The sequence below is a fragment of the Halichoeres trimaculatus genome, unplaced genomic scaffold (genome assembly GCF_033239565.1).
Source record: "Halichoeres trimaculatus isolate MK-OKI-2021-1 unplaced genomic scaffold, fHalTri1.1 fHalTri1_scaffold_5, whole genome shotgun sequence".
NCBI lineage: Eukaryota > Metazoa > Chordata > Actinopteri > Labriformes > Labridae > Halichoeres > Halichoeres trimaculatus.
In genome coordinates this window covers 23,557-46,256 of record NW_027437183.1, presented here as the reverse complement: position 1 = coordinate 46,256, position 22,700 = coordinate 23,557, and the positions used below count along the sequence as shown (strand labels likewise).

The 22,700-nt window shown below is 45.4% G+C and overlaps 1 protein-coding gene across 1 annotated transcript; it reads right to left on the bottom strand.

The window, feature by feature from the left end:
• Window positions 1-201: 201 nt before the first annotated feature.
• Window positions 202-20,839, bottom strand: LOC141790720 (protein mono-ADP-ribosyltransferase PARP14-like). Its single transcript, XM_074670775.1, has 23 exons — window positions 20,568-20,839; window positions 17,727-17,809; window positions 17,208-17,235; window positions 15,799-15,873; window positions 15,261-15,428; window positions 15,028-15,153; window positions 13,383-13,484; window positions 10,984-13,174; window positions 9,408-9,719; window positions 9,157-9,232; window positions 8,797-9,033; window positions 8,434-8,655; window positions 6,176-6,302; window positions 5,942-6,091; window positions 5,689-5,751; window positions 5,368-5,553; window positions 3,855-4,058; window positions 3,665-3,780; window positions 3,347-3,582; window positions 2,972-3,243; window positions 2,020-2,159; window positions 1,767-1,941; window positions 202-1,608 (listed from the first exon to the last, which is right to left on the bottom strand). The coding sequence occupies exons 1-23, from the start codon at window positions 20,752-20,754 to the stop codon at window positions 1,325-1,327; spliced, it is 5,760 nt and encodes a 1,919-aa protein (XP_074526876.1). The 5' UTR covers window positions 20,755-20,839; the 3' UTR covers window positions 202-1,324.
• Between the last annotated feature and the right edge of the window lie 1,861 nt (window positions 20,840-22,700).

Genomic DNA, 22,700 nt, shown 5'->3' with positions numbered 1-22,700 from the left:
TTTGATGGCAGCGACCAATCAGATGGCTGGTTTATTTTAGAGGGGGGGAAATATCTGACTCCTCATTGGCTGAAACTAAATGAGGGTTTTGGGGTTGGACTGTGTTTGAACTTGCAGTAAAAAAGGACAAAAAGGGACTAAAACCAAAAGTAAAGACTGTGATCTAACAGTAAACAAACAAACGTTTTTGTTGTTGTGCTCCTTTAATAAACAGCTGTTCAGAAAAAACTCAAAACAACAAAAGATGAGAAATGAAGGGTTAAACAAACTTTTACACTCAAAGTTTTAAAGTTTTCATCCTGAGCCGAATCTCAAACAGTGATAACGTGTGACTCTACATTTAATGAGCGTGTTTGAAAACATAACGTCACCTTTCCTGTAAATAAGAGATTATCATACAGAACAGAGATTAACTCTGACATCGTCTGGCTGATTCACGTCCAAAACTTTTCGTTTCTGTTCCAGAGAAAACCAATGTTTCAGTTTCACCGCTTTGAGGATGAATTTATTTAATTACGACAAATGTTTGAACGTGGAAACCAGAGGGTTAGGGTCGCCTCGTTATCTGCCAACGTCTTTGTAGTCCTGATTATTTTTCACTGATTCACACCTCGGATACGTTATGTCTTTTTCTGATCACCAGTGTTTTTATTTGAAAGGAAACAAAAGCTACTTTCACTAACTGGTCTCAGAGTGAAAAAAAAACTAACAGAGCTAAGTCAAATGAAATATGTTGGACTTTAGTGTCTCCTGAATACACACTTTAGAGCAGGTGTGAACATTATTTATAAATCCTCAGGTGTACAGAGAGATGTACACGAACAGAAGAAATATGACTAGCGCCCCCTACTGTCTTAAAAGGGTATCAATATTAATTTATCATTCAGTATGTTAAAATTACTGCCTGTGTTGGACTCAAATATGAAAATATGAAGACTTCAGTTAATTGTTTAAAAACTGCAGTTTCTTGAGTGTCCACTAGAGGCTGGCTGCAGAAACACCAAAAACCACATACACACCCATTGGAAAAACATGGTCTTAACTAAAAAAACTATTGGAAACAAATGTGTGATGTTACAAACCACCATGTAACCAAACAGAAAACTATTTAAAGACACTTAGTGTCACTTTTAGATCTGTTCAAAAAGTTTGTTTTAAAGGTTTTAGAGATCAAAAAGCTCTTTGTCACATCAATAAAATAACAGCTAGTGAAAATCCAAACAAAATAATTTACACCAAAACTAACTTTAATTTTTTTAGACTGTAAGAACAAACTGGGACACACCAGACGATCGAAGCTGGAGCAGAAAAGTGTCGGAGCAGTTTAAGTGAACGTGATGAGGTACTCGGGGTACGCCAGCAGGTCGTTGAACACGATGAACATACTTGGAGAGCTGCTGTTGTCGGTAACGCTGTCGTACAGATCTGAAGTATTCCCAGAACCTTTGGCAGGGGGGGCGAGCAGACCCTGTCTTCCCTTGGTGAAGTCTCCCACGAGGACTCGGGCCAGGTACATGCGCTTATGCCTGTTAGCATCAGGCTTAGCGTAGCCACGTGCCGAGTATCCCGGATCAACAGCGAAGTAAGTTCCATTGCCGAACATCGCAGCTGCAACGACAAAGAAACTGACAATCAGGTCTTATTCACATACGATATGAAAAACAGACTGTGAGGAGGAGCTGAAACACTCAGAGCTCCCCCTGCTGGCAGGTCACTGCATGGGTCAGTAAACCTGCAGTTCAGGCAAACGTCTCTGATGTATTTACCGTGTTTTCCTGCGTAGCTGCGATTGAAGCCGTATTTGTTGATGTGATCGATGGAGTCGGCTCCGGTCCCGTGGAAAAGCCTCCTTTCGTTGTTCTTGTGTTTGTTCTTCTTCTCCAGTTCTTTCTTCTTTAAATGGTAGCTGTGCCACAGGGTGGGGTTTTGGACTCGTTCAATCTGCACAAAGTTAGAAGAAAACATTTTATCCAGGAAAACTCTGGAAAATGACACGTTTGATGATCAAAGTCGACGTACGCTGATGATGTTGGGAGTCAGACCAGTCCGTGTGAGCTCTGCCTCGACATCGTTGTACTCCTTGCTTCCTGAGCTCAGGACAAACAGTTTGAGCAGATCTCCTTTCATGTCATCCCAGTGTGATGGTAGCACATCGTCATCTGCAAAGAAAATTAAAGTGAGGTTTTTTTTTTAAAGACGACTTCTTATTGTTAATTTGAAGGTTTAACTAATAAACACTGGGACTTGGTTGAAGTTTAAAAAGATGATCATCTCTCGTCCAAACAGTCCCTAACCCTAACCCTAACCCTAACCCCAACCTGACCCTAACCCCAACCTAACCCTAACCCTTAACCCTAACCCTAACCCCAACCTAACCCTAACCCTAACCCTAACCCTAACCCTAACCCCAACCTAACCCTAACCCTAACCCTAACCCTAACCCTAAACCCTTAACCTTAACCCTAACCCTTTTCACTATCCTAACCCTAACCCTAACCTAACCCAACCCTAACCCTAACCCTAACCCTAACCCAGAGCTGATTTGAAGGTTACACCAAGTTTGGAGGTTTGTAGCTACTGACCCTGCAGTGCGCCCTGGCACGTGTTGACCCTGCTCTTTGGGTTGAAATGGCCAAAGAGTTTGTGTCTTGAGTTTCTGTTGTTCCCAGTTGCTTCCACTTTGATAAGATACCACTGACGGCTGACCCTGGAATATTTACGAATGGACTCACGGCCCAAGTGACGACTGATCACGGCACCACCCTTGAATTCCCTGAGAGAGACCCTGTTTATAAATGTGTCCGTGGGGGCCTTGACTCGGGACCAGGACCATGGACGTGATACAAACACCTGAATTCAATGATTAGAGAGGTGTCCTGAGGCTTTTGGTAAAATAGTGTATGCCATCACTTTGAGTCCTAACACTCTAAATAACAAGAAAGACGTTTTTTTTATGAAGAAATATTCTCACCTTTCAGGTCCTTTCTGAGCAGCTCCAACATTTTCCCTCCAGACACTGAAACTGCTCTTTTGAGCTTGACATCAGCGCTGAACGTCTGATTGTTGATCTGGATCTTCACAGGTTCACCTTTCTCCAGAGCCTCCTCCAGTTTGAGGTTGGTCAAAAGGTCAAAGGACACCATCGACCCGTCTGTGTCCTGGAACTGCCACTCTACGCGCGAACTCACCATCAGGGCCCGCCCCCTCAGGACCTCCTTCCTCTCCACTTTACGTATGATGTCCCTGAAGGAGGAGACCAGAGGAGGGTAAAGAACAACCCAGCGTCTGAAAACTGGAATAACCTTTAGTCCACCTTTTCTACTTTAGTCCATGTGGATCTACTGACCTGATTGAAGACTCAGCACTGTAGACGTCCCTGGTCAGACCCTCCAGGTGGATTTTGGGGTCCTCACTCTCCTGTCCTTTTTCCAGACGGATGCTCACCGTCAGACTCCTCTGCAGCTCCTTCAGCCTGTCCATGTCCTCCTGCGACAGCTGGCTGATGTACGAGTCAGTGATGGTCTTCTTTGCCTGCTCGGCCATGATCAGCTCCTCGATCCTCTTCTTGGCCTGATTCAGAGCCTGCAGAGACCAGGTCCACTTTAGTTACTTGGTGCAGATCACCAGAATAAAAAGGATAATGAGAAGACGTTAACGTTTGTACCATTTTGTCTTCAGCACAGAGCTGAAACTCTGTCAGCCCAAACTCCTCCGTCTCAAGAACCAAGTCGTTCTGTCTGGACGGTTCATCCGAGAGTCCGAGCAGCGATTGGACTGAGTCTGAAACAGCAGGGACCAGTTTTACAGCGGCGTTGGTAACACCCCTCCCCTCTTTCATGTGGCGTTAGAGTTACCTTTAAACCTGGTGAAGATGCTCTTCTCCTCCACCGCCTCGCCCTCTCTCTTCTTCATGCTGCGGTGGAACTCGGACACCATGCCGGTCTGGAAGACCAGGATCTTCACGCTGTGGACGGACTTTGGGTGTCTCTTCCTCAGAAAGTCCACGACCGCCTCCACCATGGCGTCAGCTACCAACGCTGGGTTGGCCCCTCCCTGACCTACAGGCAGAGAGGACGCCACTGATGATGATGATGATGATGATGATGATGATATGAGAATCTTTGCAGTCTACAAAACTCTGACAAAACGCCAACCTATCATTTTTACATTTTTACATTTTTACGTAAGATTTTAAAAATCTGGTTATGAAAAAATTTCCCCACTCAGGAGAAAGTTTGTCCGTCCACACCAAAGAAAAAATGTCTTCACACACAGAACGGTTTGTACAGAACGGTTACGATGAGCGAGCGTTGAATGGGTTCATCACCTTCCAGATGTAACCCAACGCTAAATGAGCCACACCACCGCTCAGCTGCACATCATTCACATCATTCACATCATTCACATAACTCAGTCTCACTGGTCTTTCCCCGCCCCCCGTCCACCGTCCTGGAGACCCCCAAGAGTTTTACCTCTGCTCATCAGAAGCAGGGCCACGCCTTCAGCTGCTCTAAGATACTAATCTATCATTTATCTGTCTCACATTGTAGACGTCTATTAGACAAACGTTTTCAGACCTTCCATGAACAGGAAATAACAGGCTGATCCAGATCCAGATCCTGATCCAGGTCCTGATCCAGGTCCTGATCCAGATCCAGATCCTGATCCAGATCCTGATCCAGATCCTGATCCTGATCCAGGTCCTTTGTTAGTCGAGGCAAAGGCTACATCTCCCCACGCTGAGAAATCACACTTTAAAAGTTATAATTAAACTTCTCGTTCCTTTTGTGCCGGCTTGTGGATTTTTTTAGCGTGGAGAGTCAAACGCCTTTGGCCCTCAGCCCAAAGCAGAGCTGGATTCACCAACTAACGTCCGAGATTTCTCCAAAAATGATCAGAGAAAACTTGACGGGGGTCATGTTCTGAAGCGTCTCACAGGTTAAACCAACGACACGGTTCACAGTGATCACAACCCTGAACACACAAGGTCAGAAAACTGCTCCAGTCCCTACCTTTCTGTGGTTAGTGTGTGTGAGTGTCTGTGTCTGTGTGTGTGAGTTTCTGGGTTAGGGTTTGGACACGAAGATGGTTAAAATAGAAACCCTTAATCTGACAAATTCAAACACAGCCGCTCAGAGATGAGAGATGAGCCTGATTGGAGTGATGAAATAAGATAAAGAGATATGAGAGATAACCCTGAGTGATGAAATAAGAAAAAGAAATATGAGAGATGAGCCTGATTGATGAAATAAGAGAAAAGAGAAATGAGGATGTGAATGTTGGAGAGGACAGACAGAATGACACGAAGCGTTATGTGAGATGAAGAATGATTGAAGTTGTAAAGAGTCGGTGGCGGTCTGCAGAGACCTGTTCCCAGGGCGGGGAAGGCCACAGACTTGAACTTGTTCTCTTCGCAGACTTTCAGCACAGAGTAGACGATTTCCTTGATCTTCGCCGGGTCGTTCTGTCCGACCACGTGGACGATGTTTCTGCTGGGCAGCCGCCCCGCCGACGTGATGATCAACGGACGGAGCTGGTAACCAGGAGAGCTCACTGCAGACAGGAACCAGACCAGGGTCAAAACACAGTCACAGCGTGTGTGTGTGTGTGTGTGTGTGTGTGTGTGTGTGTGTCTGGTGAGAAAGTGGAGCACAGATCAAACCGTGTGTGTAGATAAATTAAACACACCAATCTGGGAGCACTCCCTCTGAACGCTGGCTCCGGCGCCGTCCAGGATGGCTTTGGAAACTCCTGAGGTGAGACAAGAGAAGACAAACGGTCGGATCAATGAACCCGACAGAGTTTAGAGACGAGAAAGTTCTGGTTTTACTGTTTTTATCCTCAGAACTGAAAGGTTAAACTCTAAACACATGAGGAGAGTCCGGTCATACGCTGATATTTACTCCCTGACAGGTGACGAGTACGGCACAGAAACACTCACCTGTTTGGAGGTTAAAGTTTTGATTGGAGGAGTTGATGATGACATCACATGTCTCTTTGGTGATGTCACCGGATGAAACTTCGAGGGAGAGCGGACCCATCTGCATCTGATACACGCCGAGGGACGGAGACGACACCCGACCGAAGGAGGCTGCAACACACGCAGGAGTAAACCGCACATCTGTTTTCCTCTGACGATGATTAAACTCCAAACCTTTGACCCAGACGCTCCTACCTTTGGTTCCTGAGGGCTGCTGCTGGGATTGGTTGGGTGGCTGCCGGGCTGGTGACTCGACAAACTCCCAGGCTTCCTGCTGGACGGTCCTCTGAGCGGTGTGACCTCTGAAGTCTCTGGTGAAACGCTGACACAGACATGGACACAGGTATGAGAAGCTCTGAAGGAGACAGTACCACTGGTACCAGTTTGTCTGGTACCAGTTCATCTGGTACCAGTTCGTCTGGTACCAGTCAGTAAAGTTTCTGTACTTGTGATTTAGGTACACCAATGAGAGACAAAGAAGAAGAACCTGTATCATCTTTCTCACTTAAAGGGGAGTATAAAGTACCAACGCTGCATGTTCAGACTGAGCAGATTTTCAAACATCCACATTTTCATGTGTTTGAGAAATCCCTGAATCTGTCTGTGAACGGACCGAAACACTCTGCTCCAAAAGCTCCAGATTTTTTCCAGATCCTCACTGAAATGATGAGGTCAGCACACGAGGATCTCCTGACCGGTTTGTTGGAGGGGCAGCCAACGTGCCTCAAACACCAGGGTCTGCCCACAGCTCCCCCCACAGGCCCCAGAGGGCCCCACAGGCCCCAAAGGCCCTACAGCTCCCCCCACAGGCCCCAGAGGGCCCCACAGGCCCCAAAGGCCCTACAGGCCCCAGAGGGCCCCAGAGTGCCCCAGAGGCCCTAGAGGCCCCACAGCTCCCCCCACAGGCCCCAGAGGGCCCCACAGGCCGCAGAGGCCCCAGAGGGCCCCAGAGGGCCCAGAGGGCTGGCTGTTTGGAGGGAAGGGTTTGTGGAGCAGGGAGCCTGTGGGCTCGTTTATCCTCCTTTAGAGCAGAAATGTGTCTTCAAAGACGTTACCGTCAATGCTCACATACGACCTTTACGTTGGTACTGCTGATAACTAATACATCCACCAGGGGGAGCAGCCTACAGTCAAAAGTTTATGACAACAACAAACTCAAAAACAAACATGGCAGCTGTGGAGGAGGTGTTGCTGATGGAGCTCTTGGATAGAAGAAAAAACAGAGGTAAAAGTTTCTTTTCCTTAAAAATTTCCCTCCATTGTTTTTTTTCTCTCTTTAGCCACATATCAGGAAGTAAAAGCAACACTGCCCCCACAGTTTCCTGTGGTACTGCTTACCGTTTGGCCCATACCTGTAGGCTTCATAGAAATGTGCAGAGATACGGACAAAAAGAACACAGAGGACAAAAGGCTTTGTCCGTATCTGTAACTGTATCTGTATCTGTAACTGTATCTGTATCTGTAACTGTATCTGTATCTAACTCTGTATCTAACTCTGTATCTGTATCTGTATCTAACTCTGTATCTAACTCTGTATCTGTATCTGTATCTAACTCTGTATCTAACTCTGTATCTGACTCTGTATCTGTATCTGTAACTGTACCTGATCTGTATCTGTATCTGTAACTGTATCTGTATCTGTAACTGTATCTGTAACTGACACTGTAACTGTATCTGTATCTGTAACTGTAACTGTATCTGTATCTGTAACTGTATCTGTATCTGTATCTGTATCTGTAACTGTATCTGTATCTGTATCTAACTCTGTATCTGACTCTGTACCTGATCTGTATCTGTATCTGTAACTGTATCTGTATCTGTAACTGTATCTGTAACCGAGTTTAAGGCTGAGCCTCCAAAGAGAAAGGCTTTACTTCCACTCGTGATGAATGGGAATTCGGATTTCTGAACTATCATGATGCAGATTTGTAAAATGTCTAAAGGAGCAGATATCTGTTTTATCTGTTTTACCTGTTTTATCTTTTTTATCTGTTTTATCTGTTTTATCTGTTTTACCTGTTTTATCAGTTTTATCTGTTTTACCTGTTTTATCTGTTTTATCTGTTTTATCTGTTTTACCTGTTTTATCTGTTTTATCTGTTTTATCTGTTTTATCTGTTTTATCTGTTTTATCTGTTTTATCTTTTTTATCTTTTTTATCTGTTTTATCTTTTTTATCTGTTTTATCTGTTTTATCTGTTTTATCTGTTTTACCTGTTTTATCTGTTTTATCTGTTTTATCTGTTTTATCTGTTTTATCTGTTGACAGGAAGAAACCGCTGATGGGATGTCTGTGCTCTGTGCTCTTCCTGCTGGTGCTCTCCATACAGACCATTTCTCCTGTTGATGAGACCTGATTGGTCCATATACTGAGACGACAAACAGGAACCATATCACCAAAGATCACATGCAGCAGAATGAAAGTCCAGTGACATCACTTCCTGTGAACTCACATCCACGGTTGGGCTGTCACTGGGGTGGACCACGATGGCCACCTCGTTCAGGTGTCGAGGAGCTCGCTGGCTGCTGAAGGCGTGGATCTCTCGCAGCAGGACTCTGGACACCACGTCTCTGGGGAAGCCCAGGTTCCCAGTTCCTATGGCCGGGAACGACAGGGACGCCATCCTGAGCTTCTCTGCCTCCATCAGACATTTTCTGACGATGGTGACCAACACCTGAGACGACAGGAGGACAAACAGGACAGAGACCGTCGTTACCAAGAGGTCAGGAGCAAACCAGGAGACCCCTGGAGCTTGGGGTGTGTCGATGTCCTGACCTGCTGTCAGTTTTCTCACCCAAACCTTAAACGCTCCTACCTCCTCGGCCTGACCGCCTCCGTTGTCCCACCCAGGACAGACCACGTGGAAGACCTTCTGACACATGAGGTTGAAGCCGTCAGTGATAACAACGTCGCCGTACTGGAGTGTGACCACGCCGGCTTCAGACCGAACAGCTGCCTGCAGACCGGGCCCGGCCGCCTGCAGGATGGCGTTGGAAACGGCTCCCTGCCTCAGGTTCATGTTCTCCGCGATGGTGTTGACAATGACACGAGTCTGAGGTTAAAAAATCACAACATGATGAACAAAAAGAGGGTTTCACCTGACCATCAATCACAGCTTCAGCTCAGCAGAGATTTGTCAAACAGTTTCCTCGGCCCGGTTGAAGAGAGTACTCACAGTCTGGTCCTGGATGTTCCCCTTCCTGAGGACAACCTTCAGACCCTCAGCTGTGACCTGCTGCATCTCCCCAGGCCTGCAGCCAATCAGAGAACAGAGCTGGTTTCACCTTTTGGGTTTTGTTCTGTGGAGATGTTACGGGAGTTTTCCAGAAAAGCTCGAGAATAAGCAGCGACTTGGACTCCAGGAGTGAGATCACAAAACTGAGGAAGACGGTGAAAACAAAGAGCAGGAAGGAAGAGGTACGTTACCCTCCGTGTCTGGTGCCTCCGGAGCTGTGACCTCCCTGAAACCCCGCTCCTGCCTCAGCTCCTCCTCCTCCTTGGTATCCTCCTCTCTCAGGTCCTCCTCCTTGGTATCCTCCTCTCTCAGGTCCTCCTCCATGATGTCCTCCTCTCTCAGGTCCTCCTCCGTGATGTCCTCCTCCTTGATGTCCTCCTCCTTGATGTCCTCCTCCTTGATGTCCTCCTCCATGATGTCCTCCTCCTCTTTCACTGACCCGATGTCCTCTTGGTGACCTCTTAGGACCGCCCCGGCCTCGACCTCGACCCGACTGATTTCCACTGGAGAGAAGACAACGATGTCAGACTCAGGACCTCAGAGCTTCTTAATAACACGTCTGACATGTTGTTGATTTCTGATTGAGGGTCACGTTAGAGGAGCAAAGTTTTAACAGCAGCTGGTTTTAAATTCACCCGGCCTTCAGGTTTGAAACGGATCAGTTCAACCCTCAAAGAGGAGTTCATTTTGTTTGGATTAATTAAAGCTGTAACACAGAAACATTAAAAACGAAGCACTTCCTGTTAGATGCTGATCTAAGAATGATGTTAATGACTAAAACTACCCAGCTGCAGACGCTGGGGGAGGAAACAAAGAGGTGGTGCTGGGAGCGTCTAAAAAGGCAGGTTTTACTAAACTGCATTTCTTGTGGTGGTTGTGACATTATTTTTCCTGACTCTGCTACACTTAGTTTGCTGGTCTTTCCGTGTGTCTGCCCATGTATCTGTGTGAACATTAGGGCAGCCGTCTGCCATGTGTGATGCAGAGGGCGGAGGAGAAATGTGAACACAAGACAACGAGGCACAAACAACATCCTGTCATGTTAAAAAGACGAACGTCCTACGGCTGCTTGGTCTGTAAAATAAAATCATGAGGTTTGGATCTGATCTGTTCAAAGCTGCTTCAACGTCGCCTCCGTTTCAAGTTTCAAATGAGGAAGCACTCACAAATCAATAAACACGTTGCTCGGCAGCTTTTCTTTAAAAAAAAGACTGTTCCCCACTGATCATCGTTGGTCACTGTAACCCCGCCCCAGTAGCCCCGCCCCAGTAGCCCCGCCCCATAGCCCCGCCCCATAGCCCCGCCCCAGTCCCTGACGTAGTTTATGCTTATCTCTGGCACAGCGAAGAGCTGGCTTTTGCTAATCACCACTTTTTGGTCTCTGGAGCCATTTTGTCTTTGGAAACATGAAGAACGAGTGTTCAGTCAGGAACTGGTCTGGAACCAGCTCCAGCACCAGCTCGGTCTAAGAGGGGTTTAGGTTTAATGTGGATTTCTGTAAAAGGCCATCACAAAACCGATCCAGATATCTCTGATCTCTAATTAGCTCTAATGGCTAAGTTGGACCAATATACAAGTTAAGCACCTTGAAGGTAAACTTCCTGTTTTGGCAGAGACCAGTGCATTGCCACAACGAGCACAGAGCGTAACAGGGTTAAAACACGAGATTCACATGATCATATTTCAGTGGACTTCAACACACAGAAATCAGTTTCCTCTGAATCTGATTTCTGTGTTCGATGAGCAGCTCTCTTCTAAAATACTCACCCTGCGCCCCGGGGTCTCAGTCCTCCTGCTTGTAGCGGTATCGTCATCGTGGGTTCGAGGTCACTGAACTCTCTGTTGACGGCTGAGGCCAGGACTCTGACAGTGCTGTCCTTGTTGTCCACCAAGTGAACCTCAGTCAATGATCCTGGCCTTCGAGGATCGTCGCAGTACTCGCGTACGGCCTGGGCTATGGTCTCAGCACAGAGGTCGACCGGGAAACCGAACACGCCAGAGCTGATGGCCGGCAGCGCGACGGAGGAGCACTCCACTTTCTCCGCCTCCTTCAGACTTTCTGTGACCGCACGCTTCAGACGCTGCACGGCTGTCTTTTTGTCGGAGTCAGAGAACCGAGGACCGACTGCATGCACGATGTATTTGCAAGGCAGGCGACACGCACCTGTCAGGATGGCATCACCTGGACGAAGTTTACCAAACTTGGAAACGTAATCATCGCTGATTTTCTGCAGCTCTGGTCCCGCAGCTTTGAGCAAAGCCAGAGCCAAACCCCCGATGTGCTTCAAGTCTTCGTTAGCTGCATTGACCACCGCGTCCACGCCGAAGCTACAGATGTTTGCCTTCCTCACCGTCACCAGAACTCCACCAGCAGTCCTAACTTTGCAGTAGCTGACACCCTCTTCATCCTCACAGCTCTCCTCCTCTTCCACCTCTTCTTCCTCCTCGTTGTCAGGACGAAGCATCACCACGCAGTTGAACTCTGACATTATGTTGGACAGGAACAGGCTGCCCTGTGACTGGAAGTACTTCTTTGCCCCGGGTTTGTTCACGCTGAAGTTGTCGCTGAAGAGCGAGTCTGCCAGCTCGCTGAAGGAGGCTCTGGCTTTCTGGACGTGGAGACGAGCTCCGGCGATGATGATCCGTTTCCTCAGATGATTGAAAGTCACGCTCACACTGTTGTTTCTGGCAATGCTGGAACAGTCTTGGGATTTCTTCTTGTCGATGAAGTGAACGACAGCGCAGGACTTCACGGGAAGGTGGTCTTGAATTTGTGAGTAGTCTGAGATATATTCCCCTAGGCTTCGACAGACCTCTGTCACCGGAGTCGTGAAGCCAGCCACCGTCAGCTTGTCTCTGTTGCCCGGGTGGATCTGTATGGACACAGTTTTCCCTTTGGAGGAGTTGTAGCTGTCCAAAAGCTTTCGGTTCAAGTCAGCCCACTTCTGATGGTTCAGGACTCCTTGGTCCTCCACATCCAGAGTCTGAACCATCAAACTTTCTTTCATCTTGTTCTCGGCAACAGTCAGCGCATTTTCAGAGCTTCCCAACAGCAGCACGCCCTTATGGTCGATGCTGAAGATGGCACAGATGCCATGGGATGTGAAGAAATGCTCGGACATGGACATGGGGTCCACGGTCTTCAGAAACTCCAAAAGACTTGGAGAGATATCGATCTGCTTTTTACTCATTTTCATGTTCATCTCCAAGATCCGAGCCTTCATCTGGTAAACCTCTTCTTTCAGCCCGCCGATGGTCAACTCCTGGGCGGATTTATCGTAGGAGAGGCTCATGTCAGGGGAAATGTCCTGTGCAGCTCTCCGTAGTCCCTCCTGATGCAGGATGTGGTGCATCGCAGGAGACAGTTTCATCATTTCAGAGACCCCGTTGGTCCGCCGCTCGTACTGACGCATGGCTCGAAGAACGATGTTCTCCACAGGAGCTCGGATCTTTTTTATGACGTCAGCTTGACCAGCCACCGTCAGAACCCCTTTGGACGCATCCAGAACCAGAACGGCATCGTCCCTGATCACAGAGCGGACCTCTCCCTCTGCAGCCGTCCATGCAGGTTTGTTTGCCGGACATTCGAACGCCGCGTACTGAGACATGAGCCGGCGGAAGGCGTCCAGGGCGGCGCTGCCCCAGGTGTCCACCTGCTGGTCCGTCAGACCTTTCTGCCTCAGGAAACCGGGGACAGGGCTGAGCTGCACCTCGGGTTGGTCCATGTTCACGCTGCAGTGGAACGGACGCATCTGATGGTTGATGCTGTCGAACAGTTTCTTCTTCTCCAGGAACTTCCAGATCACGCTCAGAACGACCTCCGTGATTGGTTCAGGCATCTTCCATGTGGGGCGCTCTTCGCCGTACAAGGCGGTGCTCAGAGACTCGTAGTACGGAAACACCTTGACTGGCGTCGAACCGATGGAGTAGTCTCGTTTGATGCAGATGCTTTCCACAGCTGTGGATAAAAACAGAGAGCCGGGTCAGTGGTCGTTCTCAGCAATGAGACACTTTTTCTGATTTGTTGAGATCAAACGATGAGATTCTGTAACCACAGGAAAACCAATGTTTCTGCAGTCTTTCCCGCCTCGTACGACCCCACATCAGAGCAACAACGATCCCTTTAAAGGTCGGACTGATGTCACAGAAGAGCTGAAGAGAAAAACCTTTGGGGTCGCTGAAGGTCACGATGGCGGCCTCTTCCTCTGGGATCACGGTGACGCTCTCAGGAACAGTCCAGTTTTTCTCAAAATACATCTCCAACATGTCTGCAAAGAAACCAGAGCGTCAGCTGTAAAAACACAGCTCGTCTTTCTGTTAGGGCTGCACGATCACTTCCAGACCAATAATCATCGGGTTGATCACAGGAAATGTGAACTTTGTCAGTGCGGCAGTGCCCACGGAGAGACCTGCAGCGAACGCTGCGTTCAGGAGCGACGGCATAAAAAAAACACTTTCTGATGGAGAATTTAGCAGTACCGTTCATTTCAGAAAAACTCTTTAACTCGGTCAAAGTTCTGGTAGTTACTGACTTTGACATCCACAGTGTTTTTCCATGTGTCACACATTAACAATAAAAATATGAACCAAAGAAACAACAAACTAAAGCGAGAACAGCGAATTTCTGTCAGACCATCAAAATGCTCTCAGCACGTTTACAGATCAAAACCAAAAAACCATGGAGTCAGCTGTGTGCGACTTCAGCAGGCGAGGAGGAGGAGAGGAGGAGGAGGAGGAGGAGAGGAGGAGAGGGAGAGGAGGACGGGGAGAGGAGGAGGAGGAGAGGAGGAGGAGAGGAGGAGGAGGAGAGGAGGAGAGGAGGAGAGGGAGAGAGGAGAGGAGGAGAGGAGGAGAGGAGGAGAGGAGGAGGAGAGGGAGAGGAGGAGGAGAGGAGGATGAGGAAGAGGAGAGGAGGAGAGGGAGAGGAGGAGAGGAGGAGGAGAGGAGGAGAGGAGGAGAGGAGGAGGAGAAGAGGATGAGGAAGAGGAGAGGAGGAGAGGGAGAGGAGGAGAGGAGGAGGAGAGGAGGAGAGGAGGAGAGGGAGAGAGGGAGAGGAGGAGAGGAGGAGGAGAAGAGGATGAGGAAGAGGAGAAGGAGGAAGAGGAGAGGAGAGGAGGAGGAGAGGAGGATGGGGAGAGGAGAAGAGGAGGAGAGGGAGAGGAGGAGGAGAGGAGGAGGAGAGGAGGAGCGGAGGGGGAGAGGAGGAGAGGAGGAGGAGAGGAGGAGGAGAAGAGGATGAGGAAGAGGAGGAGGAGGAAGAGGAGAGGAGAGGAGGAGGAGAGGAGGGGAGGAGAGGAGAGGAGGACAAGGAGACAGCGAACAAGGTCCACTGGGACTCACACACTTTGAAAAATCCAATAAATTTTTCAGACACGAGCCACGGACCAAGATAATTTAAGAGTTTTTAAGAAGACAGAGTCAGGACCAAGATAATTTAAGAGTTTTTCAGAAGACAGAGTCAGGATGAAGATAATTTAAGAGTTTTTAAAAATACAGCGTCAGGGCAGAACATAAACCATCTTTGAAAACGCTCGTAGCTTTTTCCTGTCTCAGTTATTTTTTTAGGTTCCATGAGACAAAAAAACGACCAAACCTCATTTACTGCGGGGAAAGGTTTTCATTTGAATGGAACCAAAAGCTCAAATCCTTTTAAATAAACACTTCGCTAGTTAGCTAGTTAGCTAGTTAGCTAGTTAGCTAGATGGATGTGAACTTCATTGATCCCTTGGAGAGTTATCAGTGCTTGGTTTCAGAGGAAAGTTATCGAGCGTCCTTACTTCCTGTACAGGTTTAGAGACTGAACAGTTTTACCTTCAACCACTCTGGGAGGGAGACTCTCCACCCGGACGCTCTTTGCCGCCTCCAGACGCCGCGCCGTCACTTTGTGCTTCTGCAGCTTCTGGCTGGACTGACTCACAGCCAGGAACTTCTCCACACCTGAAACACACTCGGTGTCACTCCTTTGTGGTTCAGAAGTTGTTTTTTTCTCCAGCTGTGAACGCTCAGCAGGGTCGTGAACGTCCAGTCTCCTGTTTTTGTCTTACCTGCAGAACTCTGAAAGGTGACCACGGCTCTGTCGCTCTCCGTGATGATCTCCAGACTGTAGTGACGCTCGTCCAAACCCGAGACGTTCTCCACCAGCATCAGCAGCAGGTCTCTGGACATGGTGTCCACCACGTTGTCCAGAACCACAGAGAGGCTCTGAGCGGGCTCTGAGGGGGCACCGGCCAAACGGGCCAAACTTTGTTTATTCCTCAGTTACTGATTTTACTTCTTCTTATGTAAAAACAAACAAAAACAAGGAAAGTGTTTGTTCGACGGGACGCGTTTCACTTTCTTTCTGATTCTTGATTGACTCAACTACAGGAGAGTAAAAGCTTTCACTTTCACTCTGAGCAAACCTGAGCTGCTTCTGCAGATTGATTCAAGAGAAAACAGGAGGTTAAACTTTTACCCAGCGCTTTCACCTCATGATGGAGGAGATTAATCTGATCGTTGATTGACCTGATGGTTTGAGTAAAATCACAAAAGCTGAACATCAAACTTCCTCCTGCATTCTCGTCAGTTTCTCTCCTTCCTCACCGTCTGTCTGCTCTGCACAGGCTCCGTCCTCAGGCTTCACCTCTGACCCTGGAGGCTTTGAGTCGGCTGATGGATCTGACGACAGAGAAAATCAGGTTTGTATTAGCGTGGCAGCTTTGCTTACACTGTAAAAGAAAGACCAGATTTAAATATTAGTCGTCAGCTTAAAGGTTTCAGGAACAGAGTATTCAGAGCGTGTCTGGTTAAAGTTTCCATGATTTACACAGATTAATTTACAGACAGCTAACGTCAGTGGATCAGTCTCTGTATCACTGAGCTCCAGGGTCAAAATAATCATTTTTTGTTTGGTTAAAGCTGCAACGAGCAGCTGCATTAAAGATAAATAAGTCTGAAGGTTGGAGGAGTGGATGAATCCACCAACAGGCAGTCAGAAATAAAAACACTCAACAATCCACAGATTCATCCACTACACGTGTGAAAAACCCAAAACACTTTGATTCTAAAAATTAAACAGTTTAGGTAACAGGTAACAGGTAACAGGTAACATGTAACATGTAACAGGTAACATGTAACAGGTAACATGTAACAGGTAACATGTAACAGGTAACATGTAACAGGTTACAGGTAACATGTAACATGTAACAGGTTACAGGTAACAGGTAACATGTAACAGGTAACTTGTAACAGGTAACAGGTAACAGGTAACATGTAACAGGTAACAGGTAACATGTAACAGGTAACATGTAACATGTAACAGGTAACAGGTAACAGGTAACATGTAACATGTAACAGGTAACATGTAACAGGTAACATGTAACAGGTAACATGTAACAGGTAACATGTAACAGGTTACAGGTAACAGGTAACATGTAACAGGTTACAGGTAACAGGTAACATGTAACAGGTTACAGGTAACAGGTAACATGTAACAGGTAACTTGTAACAGGTAACAGGTAACAGGTAACATGTAACAGGTAACAGGTAACATGTAACAGGTAACAGGTAACAGGTAACAGGTAACATGTAACAGGTTACAGGTTACAGGTAACCTGTAACAGGTAACAGGTTACAGGTAACAGGTAACATGTAACAGGTAACTTGTAACAGGTAACTTGTAACAGGTAACAGGTAACAGGTAACATGTAACAGGTAACATGTAACATGTAACAGGTAACAGGTAACATGTAACATGTAACAGGTAACATGTAACATGTAACAGGTAACAGGTAACATGTAACAGGTAACAGGTTACAGGTAACAGGTAACATGTAACAGGTAACTTGTAACAGGTAACAGGTAACAGGTAACATGTAACAGGTAACAGGTAACATGTAACAGGTAACAGGTAACAGGTAACATGTAACATGTAACAGGTAACATGTAACATGTAACAGGTAACAGGTAACAGGTAACAGCGTTAAACACTGATCTCTTTAACACACACTCACCTGAGACATCAGAGCTGTTGGTCGGACGCTGGAAGAGAAAGAAGAAAGAAATAAATAAATCTCACATGATGAAACGTTTACAGAACTGACCCAGGAGTAACTTGAACCCCAGGTGCTGAAATCATGATGTCATCTTTGGGTCATGACATGTAGGAGGGGCCTCAAACACCAAGGAAGCCCCGCCCTGACAGGCAGGTAAAGTTGAGGATGAAATGAATTAAAAAAAGACTCCAGAAAAAAAAAGGATGTTTTTAAGCTGAACATCATGTAAAAATACCACAGGGGGCGCCAGAGGAAGAGAGAATGGTGACCAAAAAAACACAGTGCCCCCTCTTTAAATGGAGTTAACTGCAGGTTGGTGAAACAACAAATAAGTTTTATTCTTTCGACTGTTTTCATGATAAAGTCGTGAATATAAACTTATCTAGATTAATACTTATTTGTGACACTCCTGTCTGAAAAACAGGAGTCTGTGTGTCTAAACATGACGTACAGCAGAGGGCGCTCTGCTCTACTTACAGCCACAGAACTCAGACGCAGCTTCACCGTTTTCTTGTCCACGAGGATTTCATGGTCCTGACGGGCGAGGACTCTTTGTCTCACTGAAATCACAGAAAACACAATTTTTAAATCCCTCTGAGAATTTGAGCTTTCACTTTGTCACGCAGTAAACTTCAGCAAAGATTGAGTTCTGATCCTAATTTAACCCCTCAGCTTTTGGTTTTTTACGTTCAGGTCGAGTGAAGAGGTGTCCAGAGTCTCTGTAAGGTGAAGGTGAGGAGCTGCACCACCTTAAAACAAAGACAAACCAGGACCTCACTTCAAACCAGGGGGTTTGACAAATGTCCCATGATCAGGATATTTTGATCAGATCTCCTTTGCTCCTCCTCGTTAATGTTACTCATTCTTTGAATCGTTGGTTGTATTTTTGTAACCGCTCGTTGACACGATCTAGCTAACGCTGCCATAGCAACAGCTACAGCTAATGTTAGCTACATCGATGTCAGGGCAGGGTGACAGATTCACAGTAAACAGACTTTACTACAATGAGCTGCGTTTCATGAGCGATCAGACAGATAATCTTCAGGAGAGGAAACAGTCGGCCCGCCTACGACACAGCAGACAGAGACTAGGAGGATTACGCAGCGGGGATCAAGTCTCGTTTCTTGGGTGTGTGTTGTCGTCTCTTCCTCTTGGCCCTCAGAGCGGAGGACGAAGGGAAATGCGTAGATGAAGGAGTGGAGGAAGAGGAAAGAGTGAAAACTGAGATTGGTCCTGGAAAAAAAACAACATCAAGAACCAGGGATGTTCAACGCCACTTTTTCTCAGATCGATGCCAGTAGAAGTACTCCTGCCTGAGTACTCACCCATACCAAGTACCAACAGCACTTTAACTTTTTATACACAAAATTTAATCAACAGTGACGGATGATTTTAGTCAAAGACAGCACAGTCGCTCTGACATTAAGTCAAGACACAAACAACCCTCAGAGTGTACGGTTTTTTTGTAAATAACTTTTTTAAAAAGTGGAAAATTAAACTTACCTCTGTCAGAGTAAAGTTTTTTTTTTTTAATTAACCAAAGTGCATAAAACTCATCAACTCTCACTGGTTAATTCATACTGTCTGAACAGGACCTGACACACATTTATCATGGTGTCAAACCGCAGCAAAGTGGCGCCAACTACTGGAGAGGATGTACTCAGCCTAAGATTATTTTTGCTTCGAGTATCGACTGCTGGTATCAGCAGCTTTCACGAGTACCCATGCCGTGAAAAAAGTCTGGTATCAGCCCGATACCTGACACAGACGCCAATATTCACCCATCCCTACTCCTTTGTTTTTCTATTTATCTATTTATCTGAATTTTTGGCCTCTGCCCATCGCTGGAAATGTTTGGGGCGGAGAGAGGGCAAAGGGCAGCAGCTAACGGTGAAGGCAGAGAGATGATCCAAGGTCTCTATCCTCTGTATGTGGTCAGTGTTTGCTGAGCTCAAAGCGCTCATCAGTCAGCAAACCAACAGAATCATTCAGTATTATTCAGTATTATTCAGTATTATTCAGTATCATTCAGTATCATTCAGTATTATTTGGTATCATTCAGTATTATTTGGTATTATTCATTAGTATTCAGTATTATTAAGTATTTTCAGTATTATTCAGTATTTTCATTATTATTTAGTATTACTCAGTATCATTCAGTATAGTTCAGTATCATTCATTAGTATTCAGTATTACTCAGTATTATTCAGTATTATTCAGTATCATTCAGTATCATTCAGTATCATTCAGTATCATTCAGTATCATTCAGTATCATTCAGTATCATTCAGTATTATTCAGTATCATTCAGTATCATTCAGTATTATTCAGTATCATTCAGTATTATTTGGTATTATTCAGTATCATTCAGTATTATTAAGTATTTTCAGTATTATTCAGTATTTTCATTATTATTTAGTATTACTCAGTATCATTCAGTATAGTTCAGTATCATTCATTAGTATTCAGTATTACTCAGTATTATTCAGTATTATTCAGCATTTCCAGTTTACAGCTCCTCCTTTTGTCAAACTGTTTATTTGACATTGAAACATCCAGGACAAACACGCCCAGGTGAGCTACCTTCAAACGTCCTTACAGTCAGTTTTCATCGGACAGATTGCTGCTGAGGCAACTTGCTGATCTCTTCCCAGGTAACCCCAGCCATAAGTGGTTCAACAGTTTTCTTTTGTAAACAGAAAATGATTTAAAAATAAAAACTTCAAGCTGAATTAGAAAAGTCCTGAGATCACAAACCCATCCTAAAAATGTTGACTCTCATAACAAATCAACATCGAAGCTGGTTTATTTTCTCATTGACCTAATGGGATCAGATCTTTGAAACTAATGGAGGCGCCCCCTGCTGGCCAAGGAAAGGATGAAGGTTTAAGGCTCTACTTTACAAACAAAACATACTTATCTACTCTTTACATATCTACAGACTGTGGCTCAGAGTCAAGGAGGAGGAGGAGGAGGAGGAGCTACAGATGAAGTACACGGAGTCAGCTGATGGTTTCTGTTTATTAACCAACTTTACAGCCTGAGGATCAGTTTCTATCAGAAAACTGATGAAATGTTAATGAGCTTCGTTAGGAACTAAAACTAGAGATTCAGTCGAGGATTAAGTTAAATTTCACACTTTTTGTTGTTGTTTCTTTAGTTTGTGTCGAAGTTTGGCTCCGGCCTGGGCCGAGTTTTAGTCTGAGAGCTCCTCAGTCTGTGTCAAAGTCTGTTCAAGTCTAAAACCTGAAATAAAACCTGATTCTCTGACAGGTGGTCACTCTGTGTTTCGCTGTGTTACCGACACTCGGAGACTCACCCTCCTCTGACCGGAAATAGACCTCTGCCCTCGGGGCTTCGTCCTCCACCTCCACCCGGCAGTCCCCTCCGCCGGACTTCTTCCTGCTGTTGAAGTAAAGCTGCAGTTTGTTCTTCGCGGTCCTGGTCTGAGCAGGGGTCCAGTCCCCCTCCACGGTCACCGGCGGACACTCCTCGGCCTCCTCCATGCTGTGGCTCGGGCTGGGTTCACCGACAGACTGACACAAACATGCGGGGAGGAGGCGTCTCTGTCCGCGGCTGCTTTCACTTTCGTTTCTGCGCCGAGTGACGGAGAAATCCGAGTCCACCAAGACCCAGCTGAGTCACTGTTCACTCAGTTACACGCCCCAGATACTTTTAGTAAGTTTGATTTCAACAAATGTAGCCTATAACCATTATTAAAATACTTAAAGAAAGTAGAGTGGCTTTCTCTGTAGTTGTTTTATATTTAAATTATTTGTTTTTTATTTTTATCGTGTTTTTCTCATTGTCTTTGATCTGTACTTTGGCACTTTGACTCTTTTTATCCCCAGTCTTTTTTTGTATGAATTAAACCATCACTGTTTTTCACTCAGAGACCTCTGCTGCAAATATTGATTAAATAAAACCACAAACGCGATGTTCATTACATTACTTATCATCTCTTAAATAAATCAAGATGATCTGGTTTAAAAATGTGAACTAGATATTGGGATGATGATGCTAACTTAGATTTAAATCAGGTGAAAACTGATTTTTTGATATCAACAAATGAACCAACTTTTTCTCTTTCAGACCTAAAACCAGAGAAATTCAGTAAATTCAACATGATCTGGTTAGATGTAGAAATGAAGAGGTGAAAATTGTCTTAAATATTACTCTAACAGTTTTATTTCATTGATTTAAGCCGTGGTAAAATGTGGGTAAAGTGACTGAATGAATAACTTCCAGTGTCTCTGTAAATAAGTGCAGCTGACTCAGAAAAAAAAGTCTGAAGGCTAAAAGTTTAAAACTGTTCAACACAACTAAAGTTTCTGTCCATCACAATTTCTGAACTGGGTCAGACGGAACTATAGCGCCATCCGGTGGACAAATGGTTAATGGTATTTTGTTTGCTGTTTGTCTTTGGAGAGGTGAGATTTATCTGTATAAGGTATGGACATCGTCTCTGACATCACCCGTTTGTTTTTGATGCAGAGTTTTGAGGCAAATCGCCGGAAGATAACGAATTTAAACTACTGAACCCTGATTCAGGTAAAAACTTGTAAGTTCACCAGGGTTAGGGTTAGGGTTAGGTAAGTTTACTTAACCCTAACCTCTTCAGAAGAACAAGTTCAGAAAAACTCACTCCCTCCTCCGTGTGCGTCGACAGAGAAATCAGACGCTCAAACCTAGAGCTCCGGCCTGTTGCTTTAAGATTTAGAGCAAAACAAGAGAAATGTTGATAATTTCCTCCATGATTTAACATTTTCTGACACTTTTAGGTAAAGTGAAATCGTTATTATTCATGTGCATATTTGGAGCCACCGTTTGTCCACCTCATCAATAAAACCAAACACAGCTAGTGTCAGATAACCTGCTTTGAATTTTCTGTCTTTTATTTTCAAAGCTCCACCAGATCTAAACTTTTTCTCTCTGAAAACTCAATTTGTGGTTTTTGAGCAGCCGACTCAACCTGTTTGACTCCATACCTGAAACTCTGCCACCACAAACAGCTCACCTGGTGAACTGCAGGCGCTTCTATTACCTGTCCTTTAAACAATGTGCAGGCCAAGTAAACCTCGGCTGTCAATGAATGAATTATTTCTAGAAACAACTTTTTTACTCTAAAATACGACTTACTTCTAAAATACAACTTACTACTCAAATACTACTACTATGATACTTTAGTTTACGCTTTAAAAACCTGACTTTAACTGTTGGAATATTTGACAGAAACAAGAAAAACATTCATAATAAGATGTTTTGCTCGAACAGTGATTCAGATTTTAACACGTTTTATTCACATGACAACAAATTATTTGCTGAGAAAAAAGTGAAGCTGTAGATGTAAAAAGAAAACAACAGAAGATAAGTATTTATTTCACAAAGTTTTAGACCTACAATACACTTTATATCTCAGATATATTTTCATGTTACTTCAAAGTGACGCCTC